Source organism: Falco rusticolus, chromosome 1 (assembly GCF_015220075.1).
Source record: "Falco rusticolus isolate bFalRus1 chromosome 1, bFalRus1.pri, whole genome shotgun sequence".
Lineage (NCBI taxonomy): Eukaryota > Metazoa > Chordata > Aves > Falconiformes > Falconidae > Falco > Falco rusticolus.
The window spans coordinates 58,082,029-58,103,049 of NC_051187.1; the positions used below are offsets into that span (position 1 = coordinate 58,082,029).

Genomic DNA, 21,021 nt, shown 5'->3' on the forward strand with positions numbered 1-21,021 from the left:
CAACCTGCTGGGCAGATGTATTCAGCCAAGTACCTCACCTTCAAGCTGACACACGTACACCACCAACCCAGGAGAGAGAGAACTCTGTAATACAAGCTCCTCATTGTGCTGTTGCACATTATCTAGTTCTTATTTCATTTATTAGGCCTGACAACAACACTCATCACTGTTATCAAGCACAAGAAATATCTCTGCTTTAAATTCTCCAAGGCCAAGTTCATAAGCAGTCCCTGGCCTCACTGGAGATGACTACCAAGGCTATCTCCTTGCTTCAGTGGGGCTCAGCTCTCTCCCAGTTTCTACAGCCACTATCAACACTGCAAGCATTACAGTGGGGTTCTGCAAGGGCAGGAGGGATACTCATGGAGCTGCTTCCAGGCTTCAGTTAAGTTGACCTTTTAGAAAACAAAAAGCCAAGAAACCATACATAGAAAAAGAAAAGACAGTCTTAAGTGAGGAGGACATTTACAATACCCAGTGCTCGTGGTGAGGTCCGAGCAGATTCAGACCCTTTTTCCCTGATCAGCTGGAAGCCAGCTTTCCAATCGACTTAGCTAGTTATGATAGATCTAGAGGAGTGTTTTAGCCACTGGGGGTCTTGAACTGCAGACGTTTCAGCACCCTACTTTAACAGCAGGTGGGGGAAAACCACCACCAACAAAAGTACTAGAAACAACAGAAGAGAAAGAGCAGCAACATGGAGGTGTGGGAGGTTCAACACCATCCATGCTCCACCACTGACCTAAGGAGAACCATAACGACAGTCATGTGGCATGAAATACTCTGTTTATCTCAGCAGCAGATGATCATGGATGTGACTTTAAACTATTGCGAAGCAAATTATTCCACTGATCAAGGCAGATACAGTAGGATGCAGTAAGCAAAAGCATGAAAGTATGAGATGCACTACAAATGGCAGATCTGAAGGGGCACTCGTTATCTTCTGTTTCCTAGCTCTGCTAACAAGACTTGCTTTAAGATTCTTTCTCCCATTGGTGGAGAGGAAAAAAAGAAGCAACAGGAGCTTCTCTACAAAAGGAACACTCATGGACAGAAACAAAAAAAGCATGATCTCTCTACAGCTACCAGCACATTTTAAAGGTGCAGGCTTCATTTTAATCCTCATTCGGGATACCACCAATCTACTCAGCTGTAGCCTACTCAGCTAGGCTTTCAAAAAGGGGTTCTCTTCAAGTAAAAGGATTACACACATGTAAAATCATACTGCTTAGATTTAATCATTGCCTGCTTTTTTCCTGGTTTGAAGAAGTAATGTAGCCATGAAAAGGGGCTATTTTGTGTTTCTTCATTTTAGAAAGGAAGAATTTAAAGAATACGGATTAATACCAATACCAGGTTTAGGCTCTAACTTGAATTTATTGAATGGTAGCAAAGGAAGCGCAAAGGATAACTGAATTCCTCAAACTTGTCTTGTAAGGGGCAGGAGGAGGCAGAATCTAGAAGCTGATATAAGCAAATCCAGCCAACAGCACAAAAGTAGCATGGCTAAGAAAGGCATGTGCATGGCATTTGTGCGTGGAGAGAGAAGGGAAGACAACTTAAAACCCAACAAGAATGAGAATTGTTTTATTATCTCCAGAATTTGTCAGACCAAAAGCTATGCCAGACAAATGACTAATTTCCACACTGTAATAGTACACAGGTGGCTGCATTGTGCCTTCACAAAAAACCATTAACTTTTGCACATAACAGTCAGCTCAGTCTCCAGCCTGTTAAATTGTTACTGTTTAAGGACACAAAGCCCTTTTCTGGAAGTTTACCTCAGGAATAACGAGCCTAACCTGTCAGGAAACAGATGTTTTAGCAAAGTTTGAATCTCTTGTGGTGCTTCAAACCCACCATTGAAATAACCTGACTTCTTAGGACACCTCCCTCACTTCTTGGATTCAGGGAGATGAGAAAAAAAATAAATCTTCTTAGTGCACCCACTATAATCTTCCATCTGACTGAGAACAGGAGCCAGGCCAAGGTGAAAAGGAGTTGTACTAGAAGAAATTGTCCTACTCAGAGACCTACTTTTCTTCAAAAGGATCAGATATTAACAAACAGCAAGGGAGAAAAAGAGATTTATCAGGAACCAAATAAAGGCAGTAAGCCCCTAAAATAATTAGTAAAATCGAGAGCTGAGAGTGAGCATACTCATCCAGCTGACAGAGCAGTACCTGACAACAGACATCTAGGGAGAGCTGCCCAAGCCATAGCTCAGCATAAGCACAAGATCAAACAGAAAAGGTTGAAAACGTTTAGAAACTGACAGAAATGTAGGATTCTGAACTCTTGCAAAAAAACCCCAAACACTCCAACAATATTGCCTATGTACTATTCAGACTGATCATGATTTATTAACATATTATTTGTGATAATATATTGGGATGATAATGCAACTGCTTGTAGAACCAGAAAGCTGGACTCCATAATAGGATGCTGTAGGTAGAAACAACTTTCTGCAACTGATCATGTCCATTTTAGGTAAAATTAATGGTCTTCCAAACCCTACAAATTGTCATACTAGCTCAGACCAAAAACTATTAAAGACCACTATTCTATTTCCAAAAAAAGATGACAGGCAGATGCCTAGGAGAGAAGGAATACAGAGCAAGCGTATATGAAATGCTCCCTGATATTTTCCTGGCTTCCAACCTCTTTAAAAGCTTGCTTCTGGGTCTAAAAGAAAAAAAGGAAAAAAAAAAAAAAAAAGAAAGCTTGCCTCCTGAGTATCACCTCTGATAATGTCAGAACATAAGATAATCCCTACAAGCCTCAAAAAGTTGTTGTAACAAGATACCCATTATTCCAAGTCTTTCATCCATAACTTACTCTGGAAATTAACAGCCACCAAGTATTCTGTTGATAGAATGTCCTTGCCGTTGCCATCTATTTTACCATGAGGTTCTCCTGATGGTGCTCCACTGCTCTAACTTCCAAAAGGCCAATTTTAAATTTCAGCAAATAAAACAACTGCTTAACTCCACAGTACAAAAAGTGATTTTGGAAAAATGCATTTGACCATCAGCAGCAGTGGTCCCTACATACACCACAAATTGCTGAAAGGAAAATAAAAACTACTTGATGCATGACATCTTGAATACTTAAGAACAAAAGGACTGTAGATCAAACAGGTGGAGATGGGTGGGGTCAGGAGACTTGACCTATTAAACTGTTGGAATAAAAGAACTCCAACATGAGATAAGGAACAATGAAGAAGGGATAAAATTTCAGCATTCATGTCAGTATCATGGAAGTTACAGGTTCACACAAGTTTCTTTTCCTCCATTTTAAAGGAAAATTAATGCCAATCTGTACCTGAATTCACTCTATTCATCATTTTCACTTCAGAAGTGCATTCATGGCATTAACCAGAAATACATTATCTCCATTCTTTTTTGCTGCTGCAATTAAATACTTTACAATGAAAGAGTAATTGGGTATTCCAAAAGATCTTCCTTTGCCTACTTACTGTCTCCAGTCCTACTGTCTTCTAGACAAAGCAATCCCCCCTTTTTATGGCTTTGATCCAGGCAGCTGTAGTTATTACAGTGTAGTTAACCAGAACACATAGATGTACCTGGACACAGTACAGGTGCCAAGGTAACTGGGGCTGGAGAAAAGTAGCAGCAGCAAAATCTTGGGGAGAGAAGAAACATTTCTGGTTGTTACCAATGCATTTGTTATATTTTTAACTGGTAAAGTTACAACTGGCCAGCTGTAAATTTCACTTGCTTTTATGCTATTGTAACAGTTGACACAGTGTACCTAATTCATTTTGCAGAAGGAAGAAAGCTGTGCCTGGAAAGTACTGACAGTGTAATCAACACCTAATGGACTACTTTGAATAAGAGCATTTCATCTAGTGAAACGAACAGAAGCTCCACTGGAATTTGAAACAACAGAGTGCTGGCACCAGAGAGCAAGCCTCATCATCGTCTACTTAATTGTAGAGAACCCTGTAGTTCTCTACAATTGTAGAGACAAATGTACTACAAATGTAGTCATGCTTCTTCAATGCAGTGGCAACTTAATGCAAGAGGAAACTGATAACAAAACCTGAAACTAGAACTATTTTTACTTTCCTCAGGAAGGCAAAGCAAGACCAAATAGAATAAAATTTTGCTGATGATACCATGCTCCAGTGTCTACAACTCATGGGTACACAGAAAGGTACAATTTATACAGAGAAATGCATGTTTATGGAAGTCCTTTATCAAATCTGTCCATCTTGTTATAACGTTGTATTATTGCTGTGAAGTAAACTCCAGAGGAAGAGAGTCTCAGCAACCAATAGTCTTAAGAAGCTTATGGCACTGATACACAGAAGCAAAAACATTTATTTGTTCCTCTTCCAAAGAGGAGTGTCAAACAGGGTCTGCCCTGATGAAGCACAGAAGAGCAACACAAACCAGTGATGTCATCAATCACTACCCCAGAACTTGTGAAACTAACAGGCATTTGCATTCAGGAAGGAGATTCATCACAAAAAATTGTGTCTGTTCAAAGTGGAACAGAACCAGGTTGTGAACAGATGTAATGTTTCTGAACTCAAGAAAGTGACAATATTTCAATACAAGCAAAACTATAAAACAAAGAAAATTACATTTGCAGTTAGTTCTATTACCACCAACAATGTGGACAGAATGTTTAGGAGTCGTGTGGCCAAGTGGTTACAGCAAAGGATAAAGTTTGGGTATAATCCCAGCTGAGACAATCACTATGTTGACCTCAGGAAAGCCATCTGACCTCCTTATGCCTCAATCAACCAGCTGTAGAACTGGATAAAAAGCAGGTCTGGGTTGAAAACCAGATGTGCAGATAAATCAGGTCTTCCTGGGTAAATAAATTACAAAATATCCTATACAGAAACATAAAGAGTTTGATGCAGGTGGGAATGGTTTATTTAGCACTTTATTATGTGTTTGATTAAAAAATGGCACTAGGGACTGAGATTGTAAACACTGCCAATCTACTTGGAAACGCATTCACATTATCAGAATGAAATGAACTAGAAGGGAATGCAACAAGGAAAGAATGCAAGACAAAAAATATGAATTTTATAGGCAGAGTCCTCAGGAAGTCTCTAACTCATGTGCAGAGGTATTTCACACAGGATATCTTCAACAAGTTCATATTGCTCATCTGAGGAAACTTGGTAAGTCATTTCTTTTTTAAAGTTCTAAGCTGCAAGCATGACTTTAAAAGCAACACAAGTGATGTTACATTTTTATGACGGTCTCAACTTGTAACGTATGATAAAAAAGTCCATAAAACAATGAATGATGGCACAGATAAAGAACAACTTCATATACAGAGCAGGTTGCACACAATTTTTAATAGGTGATTTTTCAGCTCATTATCACTCTGAATGATTTAAGTGTATCTGCTCCTCATCAAGCAAAAATTTTAACGTCACACCTTGAATTCCTTTACAACATCCAGCTTTCATCCCATAAATTCGAGGAGCAATTGAACAAAGGCCTTTTCAAAAGTAAGCACAGCTTATAAAACACCATTGTAATGGAACCTCTAGTGCCATCTGGTTTAATGCACAGAAGGGGAAAGACATCCACATTCCCTGTTTTTGATCTCCCACTGATTAACTTCTGAGATGTCACCTTCTGCATCTTAGTCTCAGCTCGCTAATATGTAAAAGGTGTAATAATGATACTTTTTATTGGACCAAAATGTGCAATGAAATTAAATTTCAATCACAAAATGTAAAGATTAGGTAAAATAGCTCTCATTTAAAACCAGATCAGACTCAGCATTCTTATCAGACTATACTTTCTAAGATAACTAACACAACAGAACTAGAGCCACAGGTGACAATAACAGAACAAGAGCTGAAGGGATGAAAACCAAGACAATGACCTCAAAATATATATACATGTATCATACATCACTTTTCCAACATAAAGGAAACAACACATCTCATTCTCCTCTCCCTCTCCAAAAGGAGTGAACTGGTAAAATGCAGAAGTAGAATTAGGATCAGTTGAAGTCAGATCTCCAAAAATCTTTATTTTGTTTTCTTCTGGACTTCATCTGAACAAATACATGCATCTTCACAAGACCACACATTTTGTGACCAACAATTCCCACAAGGTCTCTCACCATCTGACAGACTCAGAAAACTAATCAGATGACATATAAAAAGCAAATATGGGAATTAACTGCAGCTAGGATACTCTTCCTTTACAATAAAAGGCACTAAACCATATCTTCAACTGCTCAGGCGTGTCTTGTTAAGTTAGTTCCAAACCATGCATCAAATCCCATGCTCTAGGCAAGGACTATCACTCCTTCATACTTCAACGCACCAGCATCGACATTTCTAGGCATAAAGTGTATTAAGTTTCAGCTCTATGACTATAGAGGCCTTGAGATTTGTCTATTACTATGCAGTAAACAGTACAAGTAGCAGTGCTACCAGAGCCTTGCACCATGCAATCATTGAAGGAAAAGTGTCTTCTAAAGATGCATGATGAATGGTCACACAGTAGACAGCACCTATTCCTTACCTTCCTCCACGTTAAATAAAAACAGTTGCTGTTTGCATGCCGAAACGCCAACTGGCAACTGCAGATCAGTGTCTTGCACGGACCCTATGCTTTCTAAGTCACCTAAGTAGTCTGAAAGTGACTTTTGTAGCAGGCAAACTTCACTCGCTTCCCAAATCCTGCCCTGTCACAACTCTTACATACTAACCATCTTTTCAGAGTAACACATAATATGACATGCTTAAATACAAAAAAGATGATAGAAGAAGTAGTAGACCCAGCAAAGATCACATCTGAATTATTTCAGTTTGGAGAGTTGAGGGTATAACAAAATCATGGGTTTGGATTTTTCGCCCTAACCTTTGTTATAAAAACAAAACCAACAACTTCATACCATGGGAATTAAAAAGCCACCAGGTCTACACATTCATGAAGCTGACTTCAAAAAGAATAGTTCTACTACTACTACTACTAGGAGGAGGTGGGAAGGATTGCAAAAGCTCATGGTTACAGCTATATAGGTAAGATTTTTCTCTCGAAGAAAATATTCTGAAGTAATATCTAAGCAATCGAACTGTACTAACATGGCATTTGAAAATAACACAAAATGGTAGTTACAATACAATGGCAAGAGTTGACAACACTGACTTTGCAGTAAAAAAAAAATCACAGAAAAAGAATACTATGCATTACAAAGTCTGTGTGATTCCTGTAACTCACTAGTGACAGCACATCCTTTCAGCATATATGGCAGTATAAAAGGTGGTTATAGACTTAGGAAATTGGGTATCAAGCACAAAAGCAAGATGCTGCACAAACATTATCATTATCCCTCAGCCAACTACTCTTCACGTAGCTCATCGCAGCATTGCACAGTTGAGAAATTTTGCTGATGCACAACTCAACAGATTCTGGATTTTTGTAACGTAGGAAAGTTGAGCTTGAGGAAATCTATTTCCCTTTCCTACAAAAAAAATCTCCGAGGAACATAAACAGCAAAGACGAAGACTAAGAAGTATTCTTCCTGTTTTGGCATCACTTTAACGACAGAAAAGTTGAGATTCAGTTAACACAGGTTAGTGTCTTACATATAACCAGAAGACTGTGGAGGTCTGGAATACTTTCATATCTGAGAACACACTTATTTTAGTGGTCAAACCCTTGCAACCTCCATTCAAACCAATGATCAAAAGTCAAAGTTCCCCTTCATATCTACACTTCACACACTTGCTGTGAAGGCATTGTTTCCAATGGCTGAAGTTGGCATGTTAGACTATCAAATATAAGTATCAAGTCAATGCACTCTCTGCACAAAAATCCTATTTTGAGCTGGGGATCTCTATCCAGCATTCACCTAACAGAACAGTTTGGCCTACTGTTCTTTTCTACCACTACAGATCTTTCGAGGCTATTACCATACAAAATAATTACTTCAGTTAGACTAAATTTACAAAACATCATTTTCTCACATCTTCCCCTCAAAAATCTATCATTTACTTTAATAAATAAATCAATATACTTTTTAAAAAGTTTACATTACATTATGTATTGTCAAGTTCACAGTGTGATGTAAGCTTTTTAAAAAAATATAATTAAGTCTAAGTGTTGACCTAATGTCAATTATGGCAACACTATGTTGACATCAAGCATGTTTAAAGTGCTCTTTCAAGTGGAAGAGCACGATAAAATAATTTTTTATAGTCATCACAATCATTTACTATGCAAGTTTTAAAAAATATTATTTCCACTCTCCCTGTTTATGGTCAGAGGATTTCTTTAATGATTGACGAGTCCCTGCTGAGTAACACAAATACTGTTTAATGCCCAAGCATTAATTTCTAATTGAACCAAATTATCAGAATTTACAGTAATTAATCAAAACCACCCATCCTATGTTGTTAGTCCACCCAATGCATATCCAGAAGTTACTCAAAGCTTTCAATAGTTATAATATACACAACCTTGGGCTTGTGCAGCAGCAATTCTGTAAAGTCTGCAAGCCTTAATACTATTTGCATTAGTCACTCAAAATTACTGCTTTTCAAATGTTTGCTGCCAGTATACTGCTGATTAAGTTCATCCCTGCTTTTCTGCCTCCTCCCATTAAGAAAAGGTAATATTGCACAGTTTGCTAGTATGGCCTTTGCCAGGAAAAAAGGGAAGTGGGCTGGATGGGCAGATTTTAGCAGAACTGTCTTACGGTGCTACAGTTAACTTAGTGCAGCTTCCTTCTACAGAAGGAAAGAAGGACAGAAGGAAAACATCTTCTTAATCAAAGGCACAGCCATGTACATTAGTACGTACAGTATTAGTGGGCCACCTTAGATTGCATGTTTGAAGCACTGTCTTAACAAAACAAATGTTCATATGCTCAAGGTACATTATTTTCAGATACTTAAGTAGCCTCTTTTCACCCTGAACTGCTATACCATTCAGGCTTAGCTCAACATAATGACAGAAGATTCTTCTGCCACTGCTGTCTTTATCCAGACAGAACTCGAGCCTCAAACTGGAAGCTGTAACCTTATATCCAGTTTATAAAGATAACCATGATTTTACCAGGGCTGAGGATTCTCTGCTACAAATATCAGCATCACAGCAAGAATTCTTCAGAAACAAACAGCAGGACAGCAACATTTTGAAGTTTTCATTCTGACAGGCAGTGGGCTGTAGTCTACATTTGCCCTTAGGAACAACCCTGCAATCATGTCATCACAAAACTAAAGATCTTGTCATAATTTCAACTGAGAGCAAAGGAATTATTTTGAGATATCATTACTAAGAGGAAGACTTCTAGGAACACTTTAAAGTGACATGATTAACAAGAAAAAATTAAAGATATTTTATTTGGAAACAGTGCTTTTGGTTAAGTCTTTCAGCAGAGGGTTTCACTACTGTATTACATACTTCCTAGTTTATAGCAAATGTATTCATTGAAAAAAATAGTAATATACACAGAATTCCAAGTCTGCTTTAAGCATTCTCTATAAAGTGATCAATTTTCTCCCTTAAGCCAATTTGTTTGCTCATTAGTTTATCTGCTTTTAAGAACATGCATACGCACAGCATACACAGAGGACTGTAACAGTGGTTTTACAGTGCTAAATATTTTTTTCCCATAAAGAAAAGCAAACCCAGTGTTTTATGATTTTTGTAAATGCAGCCCTGGCAAAACAGCTGAAGTTGGCTTGTACCATTTGTTTATCACCTTTGATAAAGTTACAAGAACAGAAGAAAAATAAGATTTCAGAAATCACTAGAAAATAAAACCAAACCTGAGCTTTAAGGTAAAGAAATGAGAACTGCAACCTTCAGTTTTGTGTTTGCAGCACAGAGCTCAAGGCAACTTAAGGAGTTCTATATTAGAACCTGAGTTTGGATCAGAGCATACTTTTAAAGTATGCCCTCCTGATAAGCCCCTCCTACCACACTTGTTTCACAGGGTGGTTCTGGAGCACACAAACTGGATTCATTTTAGGTGAACCATAAGGTGGGATCCAGAACTTGCCTATTGCCCTGCAGCTGCTAATAGACATTTGGTCCAGAACAGACTGGAGCTATATGGAATCAGCAACCCTAAAACATATATATAGCACACTTTGCTTTTACACATCTGTTCCTACTGTATCACATTACTTGCTAATAAAGAGATCGTCTGAGGAAGATCCCTTTTCTTAGTACAGGTCATCCAAGGCTTTTTTATCTCATCTGTGGCAACCTATGCTCCTGGGTTCCACAAAGACACTCTAGCACTGGGGGCCAAGGAGGGTACAGCCAGCCTGAAGGCCACCCCCACAATTAAACCAGCTGCCAACCTCAGTCAGCATTTCCTGCACAAACTCCTACCTGCAGCACCAGGAAGGCACAAGCAGGAGCAAGAGCCTGAGCTGCAGCTGTCCACAGCTGCTTTGATCAGAGCCAGGGAGCACACATGGTTAGCCTCTCAAGGTAGAGCATTCTTGCCCTACTGCAACTGAGGGCCAGGTATTGAGCAGATATTTTAAGATCATAAGGGTGCTCTCTCTCATTTAAGGTTACAATGGACAACTGCATATTTTACTTTATTTTTAGGGAAGACTTGTATCTATGACATGAGAATAAGAGTTTTGCTTATTATTAGCCATACTGACTTCCTTCTTCCCACTGCAACAGAAGTGATGGGTCCCTATCTTTATTATACAAGGACATGGATTCTCTCATGCCGTCTGTGGTGTCCCAGGTAGATCAGAAAAATCTCATTAAGATTCTGATCATTGAAAATTTTTAAAAGAAAAGCAGAAAATGATGTGTAGTTACCAATACAGTTAACATTATTGCAGCTATGTGGCAGTATGAACTGAACTGACAGCTCTAGGAATCGTGACTAGCTGACAACAAATAATGCTGTCCTTGAAGCCAGACAGGATTGATTTTTTTGTTATTAATTTCTGCAGTTCTGTGAAGCATTGCCAGTGAAAAATTTTTTTTTTTTTAAAAAAAAGCCAGACAGGCCTGTTGGCTACTTCTTGATAGAGCAGCTGCAGAGCTAACACACTAGAAGATTTAAAAGTAAGTTACATTTAAAGAAAAAATGGAAAGTAATTTCAAAGAAACAAATATAAGTTCTAACTCCAGCAAGTAACATATATTAGTAGGAACAATAACTGAGCATGCTTTCTTTTTTATGAGTTATTGGATAGCAGAAAAGGCACGTAGAACTTCAGGAAACCACACTAAAGCAATCTCTACAAATTTCGCAGCCTTTGAGAGAAAGACTGCACTTTAGGCATCTCTACATGAGAGGATTAAGCATTAGCAAAAAGTCATGTTCTTAATTAACCCCCTGAAACCCACCCCCACTTTATAAAGGTGCAACAGAATTTTTAAAACTATGAACAAAAATTGCAACAGTGCAAGCTCTTCTAAAGCCAGGCATTTCCTGTAAATCAGTCTACTTTGCAACAGTGTTAACAGACAACCTGGCTATACCATACTTAAAAAAGTTTCTAAATACCTAAGGTAAAAGCCATATCTAGGTGCATTTTGGTGGTTAGCTCAAAAAATCTGGATCTCTGCATCAATGGTACAGATGCTACTCAAAAGTGAATGGCAAGTTCCAAGAGAAGAATAGTCTGCAAATGCAGGTGATCAAAGGGACTTTGCAACTAGGCCAATAAGCAATGGTGCTGTTAGGAATTTCATAGCTAACAAGTAAAATTCCAGAAGGCATTAAAAGTGCATCACTTTGATCTATATCCCAGTACACATCATCACAACAGGCAGGAAACACCTATCTAGAGAGTTAACAATAAACTAAAGTGTAGCCAAAGCAGATGACTGTGACTATAAATTGGAAATGTATTAATCAGCATCTAATTAACATTAAATTTCCTTGAAAATGAGATGAGAAATGTGATCACCAAAGAGGCAAATAGAGATGGATATAGTTGCATACAGGAGAAATCCACACAACAAAAGTTACCAGATCAAAGGACAACAAGCACAACAGGCTGTAAATGTGCAAGACACTCCCAAATAGAGATAAAGGATGACTGGCAAAACATAAAACAAGCAGTACTGGGAGTACAGGAGACCACTCCTTGCAGGGACTGGAAAGTGGTGATAACACAAAAATTAGATAATAGTAGAAGAAAGATGAGTCCACACTGGTTCTTACTTCACTCAAACTACTCTCAAAGCCTGATCACCTTGACTTCCAAGAACCACAGCTACCACTTAATTGTACAGTATTAGCTCCATGGTACGGTATACTTGCAGCTAATTTACAGTACGTGCTAAAGACTAACAGTTTTGTTTACACAGTGATGACTAATAACATGCATGAGTTAACCCTTAGCAAGATGTGTGTTGTTAATGAATGAAACGAACAGTTTTAAACCTTAAAACTAGCCTGATCTGCCAGCCTTCTAAACACTCCCGTCACAGCAATCTCCGATTCCCTGTTGTCTACCTAGCTATAAACACACCCACAAATGCACATATTCAGTCCCAAAACAAGTTCCTTCTGTCCACATAGCTGTCTGCCCATCTGAAGATCCTGTTGGTTCAGGAGCCAAGCAATTCAGTTAACTTAGTGCTGTGCTCATGATATGGTGCCCACAAAATTGCAGGGCGGGGGAAGAAGGGCTACACGATATTTCCCATAACATTATGCTCTGTAAATCTATCATTTCAATTCTGGTGGACCACTGATGGTATGGGAGTAATGCAGCTTCCAGGCAGAAAAGCAGCCAGCTTGGAGGAAAGGCACAAATCTGGGTCTATCTGCACTGTAAAACAGAGAGGCATGGACCTAAGGAGAGAACATCCATATGCACAAAAGAAATTATCTCAAACCACAATGACATTAGAGATGTTTGCAAGCATATCAATGTGTCTAAATAAAGCAGCTGTCTGATCCCTAATTAGTGACAAATGCTCCCCTGAAGACACCACTCAGTAGTTCCAAATGCAAGAACTTGCACTTTAAAAATATATTCCCTTTCTAGAAGTATGCACTGCATAGCAAGTTTAATGTGTACTAGCTCTTCCTTTTTTTCCTTCCTAAAAGCAGGATGAAGTGTCACACACTGCATGAAGTCAGAATAAACATATACTAACCGCATCATGCTCTCACAAGTCTACAGGCAATTTTTATTCTAAACAAAATGGTCATAAATCAACATTAAGATTAATAATATGACTTAAATCCAGTAAGATTTGCCTAGTAGAAATTTGACATTTGTTTTTTCAGCCATTAGCTCATTAGTAGTAGTTTGCTCACTTATGCAGAATGGAATGTTAACACTGATCCTCACACAATTCCTTGCAGAAATACCTCTGCAGAATGAAGCCACCCTCCTGCTGAGGATGATGTTTGGTCTGTTTGAGAGAAACTCAACACCCTCTTTCACTCGATACTGAAGGCTCAAAACTCTTAGCTACTTTTGTTCTCAATTAACTCAGCATAACTCATCTGAAGTTACGAAGTTCTTCTATTAAAGAAGATCTTTAATACTGCCTTTAGCACAGAAATCTGTATGGTGTCTACAAAAGGAGCATAGTAGAGCAAAAGGTTGAAAAATAATTACATATTTTTTCCACTTCTACAGACTTTGTTGCATACAGCCATCATATCATGTTAATCATGAAAAGTAGGATTGTTTTCTTTTTCCTGGCAGATAAGAAACAAGTGTGCACAAGCATGCGCTCTCTGTTATGTTCCACATGTAAGGGAGACAAACGTGTTCCGAGATGTCTGTGCGGCCATCAAAAATTGCAGCCAACTATACAAGCAAGGAATTTGGTTCCATACCTAAAAAGATCACTCAGACATCAAGAGCAATAATGTTCACCTCAACTACCTCATGAAAGCTATACCCCTTTTCCATCCCAATCATTTTCTCGTTGTGAGAGCAAAGACAGTCACAGGACACAACCTATGCTAAAAGGAACACTACAGAAAGATTTGCAGGCTAAAAACTATTTACAGAAATAAAAAAATACTCCTTTATGAAGCAAAGCATCATTGGACAATATATAAACAAGCCTGGAGTAACAGTTAATCTTTCATCATAGCTTTGGAAGTAAAGCATTGGCAAGAAAATAAAGGAAAACTACAGACAGCAAATACCCAAACTATTGACTCTCACACATGCTTAGGAAAAAAAAGTTTGTTTATTAATGCTACTTCATTTTACTACTTCATCATTTATCCTTGCTAAGTGCAGCCTCATTACGACATATGGATTTCTCATGTGAAATTCCAACACAGACTTGATTCAAAGCAGAATACTCTCAGCCCTTGAAGTTCTGCTCATATGCAGCTCTTCAAGTCAAATCATGTAAAACCTTCAGCCTTTTGATGACTTGCACCTGTCTTAACAATATTTTTTTAAGAATCTCTGGCTACTCAAAAATCACTGCACACACACCCTGCATCTAATAATCTTTTCTGTAATGTAGTTTCACTTGAAGTTTGCCAAAAGCACACTAACAGCAAGGATGGCATACAAAAATCTAATGCAATCAATGAGCAGACAACTGTTTAATACAGCCAAATAAAATGTAGTCATCCGCATCAGTCAAATCATGTTTTCTCCGAAGTAGTAAATAGCTGCAGACACAGCCTGCTTCCCATCAAATGCTCCATGTATAACAAACTATACCTTGTATCTCTGATGGTTCACCAGTAATTTTTCAAAACCATAACTTTCAAAACATATGACAACTATATTTTATCGAAGAATAGAATAGGCTTAGACTGCCCGAGCCACAAACTGAAGACCAATCCAGAAACTCTATTGTAGGTGCCAAAAGTCTGCTGAATGTCAGTATTTGCTGGCATTTTTATTGTTATGAATACAAGTGCAGACCAACTTCTTCAAAGAAGAAACACACTTCTAGCATGACAGAAAAGGAAAAGCTCACAATCCTATTATAACAGCACAGGAGCACAGAAAATAACTCCTTTAACACTGTCTGGAAAAGGTATCCCAAAGGAGTAGTTGTAAATGTGCTCAAAAGATGGAGATCCTTAAAAATATATGCATCTTACATTCTGGTCTGTGGTATCAGAAGTGCTAAAATAACTAGCAACTTTGAAAATCCAGTAAAATTTTGACTGCCACAAACATGAAAAGTATCCTTAGCGAGTGAGACTGCTGAAGTACAAAACTTCAACCCACCATAACTTTTTGTGACTTATTTTCAATTCATTCACAAGAAAAAAAATCCTTGCATGCACAAGAAGACAGAGGAAACTAGCCAGACTGAGACACATTTTCAAATCTCTGAACAGCAGTAAACTATCATGAGCTTAAATCAGGTATTTGCTATTTTTGCTTGAGTATGTACATAAATTCCTAGCCCCTTAAAAATTTAACTGACTCCTGAACATACTGCAGAGAGCTGATTTTGCCTACTGTGACTGTTACAAAGCAAAATTAAGTGCACACTTTCTCTGACTCACAGTAACAACAGGACAATAGTTTGGGAATAAACAGACAGGAAACAAGTGACCCAGACTACAATTTCTCACACAGAAGACAATGGAAACTGGGCTCATAAGAAATGGAACATCAATGCCTAAAATTCTTATCCTACCCTATCCTATCTTAAAACTCTTATCTGTAGTTGCAGCCCAAGTTCTCTGTGGCACACAACTGCAAAAGAGTTCTCCTGCTGTTACTGTGATGCCCTATAGAGGCACAGTAAAGAAAATGGGAATTAATGTCACTTTTAGAAGCATTAATTGTAGTTACGATGTCCATGTGGCTATCCTCTAAACAAAACATAGAAAACACTGAAGAATTGTACTAAATTCCTTTTTTGCATCTAGTTACCTATGGTAAGAATTGCAAAGAGCAGTCTCATTTCATCCATTTGAGAGTTCCTGAAATTTACCGGATAGAGTTCTAACAGCAACAAATGTCCTTTCTAGGATACCAAATACGCACCACTCAACAGAGAAGATAATGTGGCCATAAATTACCAAACACTTACTTGCATTACCCTTTAAAAATGTAGTTGAGCATGTTAATTTTGAAGATAATGACAAACCATGTTTGTAATTCCTGGAGACTGCTGTCACAATATTGTCACCTAACAAATGAATTCTTGAATGTATCACAAACCCAATTTCTAGAAAATTTTTGGTGGTATGCTCAGTAAAATGACTTATCGCACTGTGACAGAGCAGAGAAAGTAAATGGTTCGAGCTGTGGTTTCCAGTGTTTGGCCCTTACGTGCAACTGATTCATTAGGATTGGAAAACTTGGTGAAACTCTGAGGTTAACTGAATAAAGAACTCTGCTGCATTTTTTTTTTTTTTTAAACAGAATTCATCTATGAAGGAATGTATGCTACACTTGATACATATCTCCAGGAAAGATTAACTGCAAATAACTACCAAACAGCTGTATGGCCTGTTTTCCAGTATGTATGGAAAGATACAGTCCATAATCTAATGTCTTGAATTTCAGCACTAACATAATAGAAGATTTCCTGCTGATTTTAGATCAGCTTGTGGTACAGGTGCGAAGGACTTAGGTTACTGGCAAGCGTAAGGAAAATTAATCTAGAAAACAGAAAAGCAGGTTTTGCATTCCATAAGCAGTTTATAAAATTAATTGCAATAGCATACACATCAACTCTGGATGTGTAGCCAGCTGTGCTATCATTGATGAATACAATCAGTATACATGGAAAAAGCAAAATAACTTCCCTCCAAAGGTAATTGATATAGACAGATAACATAACCAATAACTGGAAATTGGTCCATTCAAGTTACTTCTGGAAGTTTATGGGTCTCACATAAGAACCAAAAAAGTCTGTTTTCATTAAAAAGAAACAGTAGTGGAAGGAAAACGTCAGTCTCAAGAAAATTCATTAGAGTGAACATAATTTACCTACATAATAGCTACTACTGCAAGAGCTGTAATTTACAGTATATGAACCACTAATGTCAAAGCTATGAACAGTCATACAGGCTATATTTTAGCTCTATACCTCAGGTGTTACAACTTCTGGAAGAAATCCCAATCGGCTCATTAAAAGAATGATCAGACAGTAGTGTAACTTATCTCAGTAAAAACTCTCTTAGGCCAAAACTAAAAAATATAAAGCCAGGCTTTATGCATTTACTGTCAACAGAGCCACAGCCAAAATACCTGAGGCAACTGTCATAAACTGTTTTTTTGACATGCTAAAAAGTTAAAAGTTGCATACCTTAGCAAACTTTAAAATGGGTCAAAAAATCTTTCTTGATGCCACAAAACACATGCTAGTAGAGAGGGGCATAATGGATGTGCATACAGACCACAACTGTTATTTGACAAAGTTTTTTTTATAGATTTCTGATAGAGAAACATATTCCACCCCCCACCCCCCTCAGAAAAGGACATCTCACCCCTTACAATTCCAAGGCTGCAGGATTAAATCGCAACAGAAGTTGTCAGAGAATCTACATTAAGTACGTTGTATCAAGCAATTAAAAGCAAATTAAAATAGCTACATGCATGCTTTTTCAAAACCAGTCAAGAGGCAGCTGACAGTCTGGGCTCCTTATCTGACACCAAGATATATACACACATTCAAAGAACAGTGCGAGAACTGAATGAAAAAGGAAAGAAAAGACCTTCCGATTCTTCAGCTATTTCTGGAGCTTTGCATAATAAGAACCCAATGCAGAACTGTGTGAAATGCTGTAATATATATCACACATGAAAAGCTGTTTACACCTAAATATCTCTTACGAAAAAACAAAAGCAATATTTGCCCATTTTCTCAAGCTATAGTCTGCTACAACACATACTGTCATACAAGCTTAAGTTCAAAAAAAGCTAACACACAGGCACAGGGCATTTTGCACTTAGATTTATCTCTGCCAGACAACTTCATTAGCATCCTATTTAGGGGTTGCAAAGACTCAAAAGGCTACAGACCCAGTATTAGTCCCTGCACACAATTGTGATGCGTCACAGGAAGTCTGTCTGGATAGTACTTTATTGAAACACAGTTGACCTGATATGCCTAATGTTAATCAGGAAGACACATAAAAATTTGTCGCTTATTTAATGAGTAATCATCCTCTCTACGCTTACATGAATATCAACAGATGAAATCCAATGCTTGTTGTAAACTTCTCAGAAACTAGAATGAAGACTTTGGATTTCTCTAAATGTGTTTCATATTTATAAATCTGTGTGTTCTGGAAATACCCAGTTCGCTTACAATGCCTTGCTGTCCCAACTGGAAATATTTATCTTCTTCCACTCTTCACATTTTCTATATTGCATATTCTTTATGCAAGAGACCACTTCTTTGTTCCAAAGGTAACGGAGTTTAAAATTACAGTTAATGCTTTTAGCAATAAGTCTGATGGGGAATTCGTTTGTAAAGATACAGCTCTGTGCATCCTAGTATAAAAGCAAATATTCTTGGCTTGGTTTTTATTAAAGCCTGCTGATGTGACTATATTAAACCAAATTCAAACCACTTAGCAGCACCCTAGCATATGTATATGACACCCTATCCACTTCCTAGTTAATAAATTAATACATTTATGCATATGAAAAACACACCAAATTCTGTCCTTTCTAGCAAAAGTTGTATTTCATCATCTGGCAGACATACAATCTTCAAATTAATTCTTCTGAAGATGCTTATCCTGTCATAGGTCTAACTTCATTCTTAAAAAAGAAACCCCAAAACTACCATTACAAGACTGACAGGATTTTATGAGTTACAAAGTATTTAATTTGTGAAAAAATTCCCCATAACTCTTCCAGCTTTTAGAATTGCACAAAAATGAGTACTCTCTCTTTCAGGCACGTGTTTTACCTGATAAACCATGTCTTTAGGTTAAATTTTAAGAGTAAAATTCATATAAACCAGTAAAAGTTGAAAAAAGGTCTGGGACTTCACCACAGATGCTATGTGAAATTATGGTGAGTGGATCTGAGTTTAGCTTGGCACCTTACCTGACTGGCTTTCTTTCTCGTAGCACATCTTCCAGACTCTTTTCACAGTGTTCAGCTGCCACAACCAGTCTCTCTAATTGGAAAAAAAGAAAAAACTTAAGAGGACTAGAATCCAAACAAGACAATGGGACTACCAACTTCTCAATCTACCTATCTGGTGGATGTTAAAGTATTTAGATATATGTTGTATGGAAAATGACACATAATTAAACGTTAAAGATTTACAACTTCTGGAGATCACCACCATTTTAATTTATGAGATAACGCAGATTATCTTTCCTGTTTCCTTATGCAAAGCACTTTTGATCCATCCATTCAGTAATGTCCTAACAAATGTTGAACGCCTCAGCCAATGTCAGTCAGATTTGACTTAAGAATAGAGGTCTCAAAGAAAATAAGCATATATAAATTTGCAGAAATCTGAGTGGGTTGACAAGAGAGACACTCAAAGTAACACCAGCTTTGGGAAAAGGGACTCAGAATGAGCACAGAGTTTCAGTCCTGATGGGCTAACTAGCACATTACTAGCTCTACTACCTCTTGCCCAGGAAACAGCTATAGGACTTCTGGAAGTCCCACATGTACCCAAGATCGATGGATTGCCTCTGAATACAGAGGAAAAGACAAAACAACTGTTGTTGTACTGAAGACAGCAATTATAAAGTAGAAAAAGACAAAGGTGTAAGATGTTACACTGAGGTGCAAGGTAACTCCTAACAGAGCTAAGTTTGCTACTTTCACTACTTATAGAACAGCTAGTAGTGAATGTTCAGATTCAAAACCAAATCAAACTAAAGCATTTCAAACATTTTTTACAAGATAACTGTTACAGTAAGATAAAGGTGGAAAATACTCTGAGGAACACAAGTCATCACATTAAAGCTGGAATACTTGTTACTCAGCTGTTTCTCCTCCTGGAAATCAAAGGACCACTTAAACTCTCTTTGGAAGAAAAAAAAATTGAGATTGCCTTCTACAATGCTAGCAAAGATTTACAAGTAGTTTAATTTTACAAAAAACAAACAAAACATTTAGCTGAATGTTTTCCTATTACTTTTATATTCCATTTTTTTAGGGTCTTGGGGGGGGCAGATACATACATCTAATTAATTTTGTTTGCATTGTTTTCCTAGTCTGCTTTCTTATTTCTCTCTAAAAGTAGAAAGAGACATCGCAAGGAAACAACATTAAAACACTATGCATAGGACTGACAAGGGAAAATTCTGTCACTATCAGAATTTGCCACCAAATCTGCCATATTTTTTTAAAGTAATTAACTACTATTCTAACCACTAGTAACAGAAATATCTCCTGACTTCATGGTTATAGACATTTTATTTGCTATCCTGTGGTTACTTGAATTATCAGAAGGTATTTTCTCCTTCATATTTATACATACTCATAAACCTTCATATCATTGACTCTTCATTGTCAAAAAGAGTCATTTATTTAACCCTACCTTTTATTTACTTAATGTTAACTAATGTTTCTTAAGCTTTCATCCTAAAGGGTATTGTAAAGAAAATCCCAGTTTCTGTTTCAAGAGGTACCAGCTAACACAAGATGAAACTGAACAAACTTCCCAGATCTTCTGACTGCAGAAAATGTAAAATCTTTTGAGAGCAAATGAAAACACACAAAGACCCCCATCCCGTGGAATACTTCAGTGTTTGGAGTTGGCAATATTCTCATTTTCTGGAAATCTGAAACATCCTATCATACTGCATTCTAAAGGGGAAAAAAATTATATGCTCTACTGTACTAGACCCTGTAGCAAATCAAACAAATACATACAATGCACTTTTATATGGGAACACTGCTGATTTATAAGTTAAAGGTGGCAACCACTTAAACTGCCACAGTTGTTGCAGCCTTTTTGTGGAAATTAAGTCCTGTACTCCTGCTGAGCTTGCAACAGAATAAGATCATCTGGAGCAGAAAAAAATAACTGAAGTCTTATTCAAGCTAACCGTAAGTGTGATAACAGTTACTAAAACAAAACTATCTGTACTAGAATAAAGTAATTTTAAGTGGGAGATATCTTAAAG

The 21,021-nt window shown here is 37.5% G+C and overlaps 1 protein-coding gene across 3 annotated transcripts in view; it reads right to left on the reverse strand.

The window, feature by feature from the left end:
* Positions 1–21,021, reverse strand: part of TBCK (TBC1 domain containing kinase) — a 118,001-nt gene that overhangs the window by 89,224 nt on the left and 7,756 nt on the right. For all 3 annotated transcript variants that reach the window (XM_037380576.1, XM_037380587.1, XM_037380596.1), the window contains exon 3: positions 18,974–19,046. In XM_037380576.1, coding sequence (XP_037236473.1) covers positions 18,974–19,046 — 73 coding nt within the window. The remainder of the gene's footprint in view (positions 1–18,973; positions 19,047–21,021) is intronic.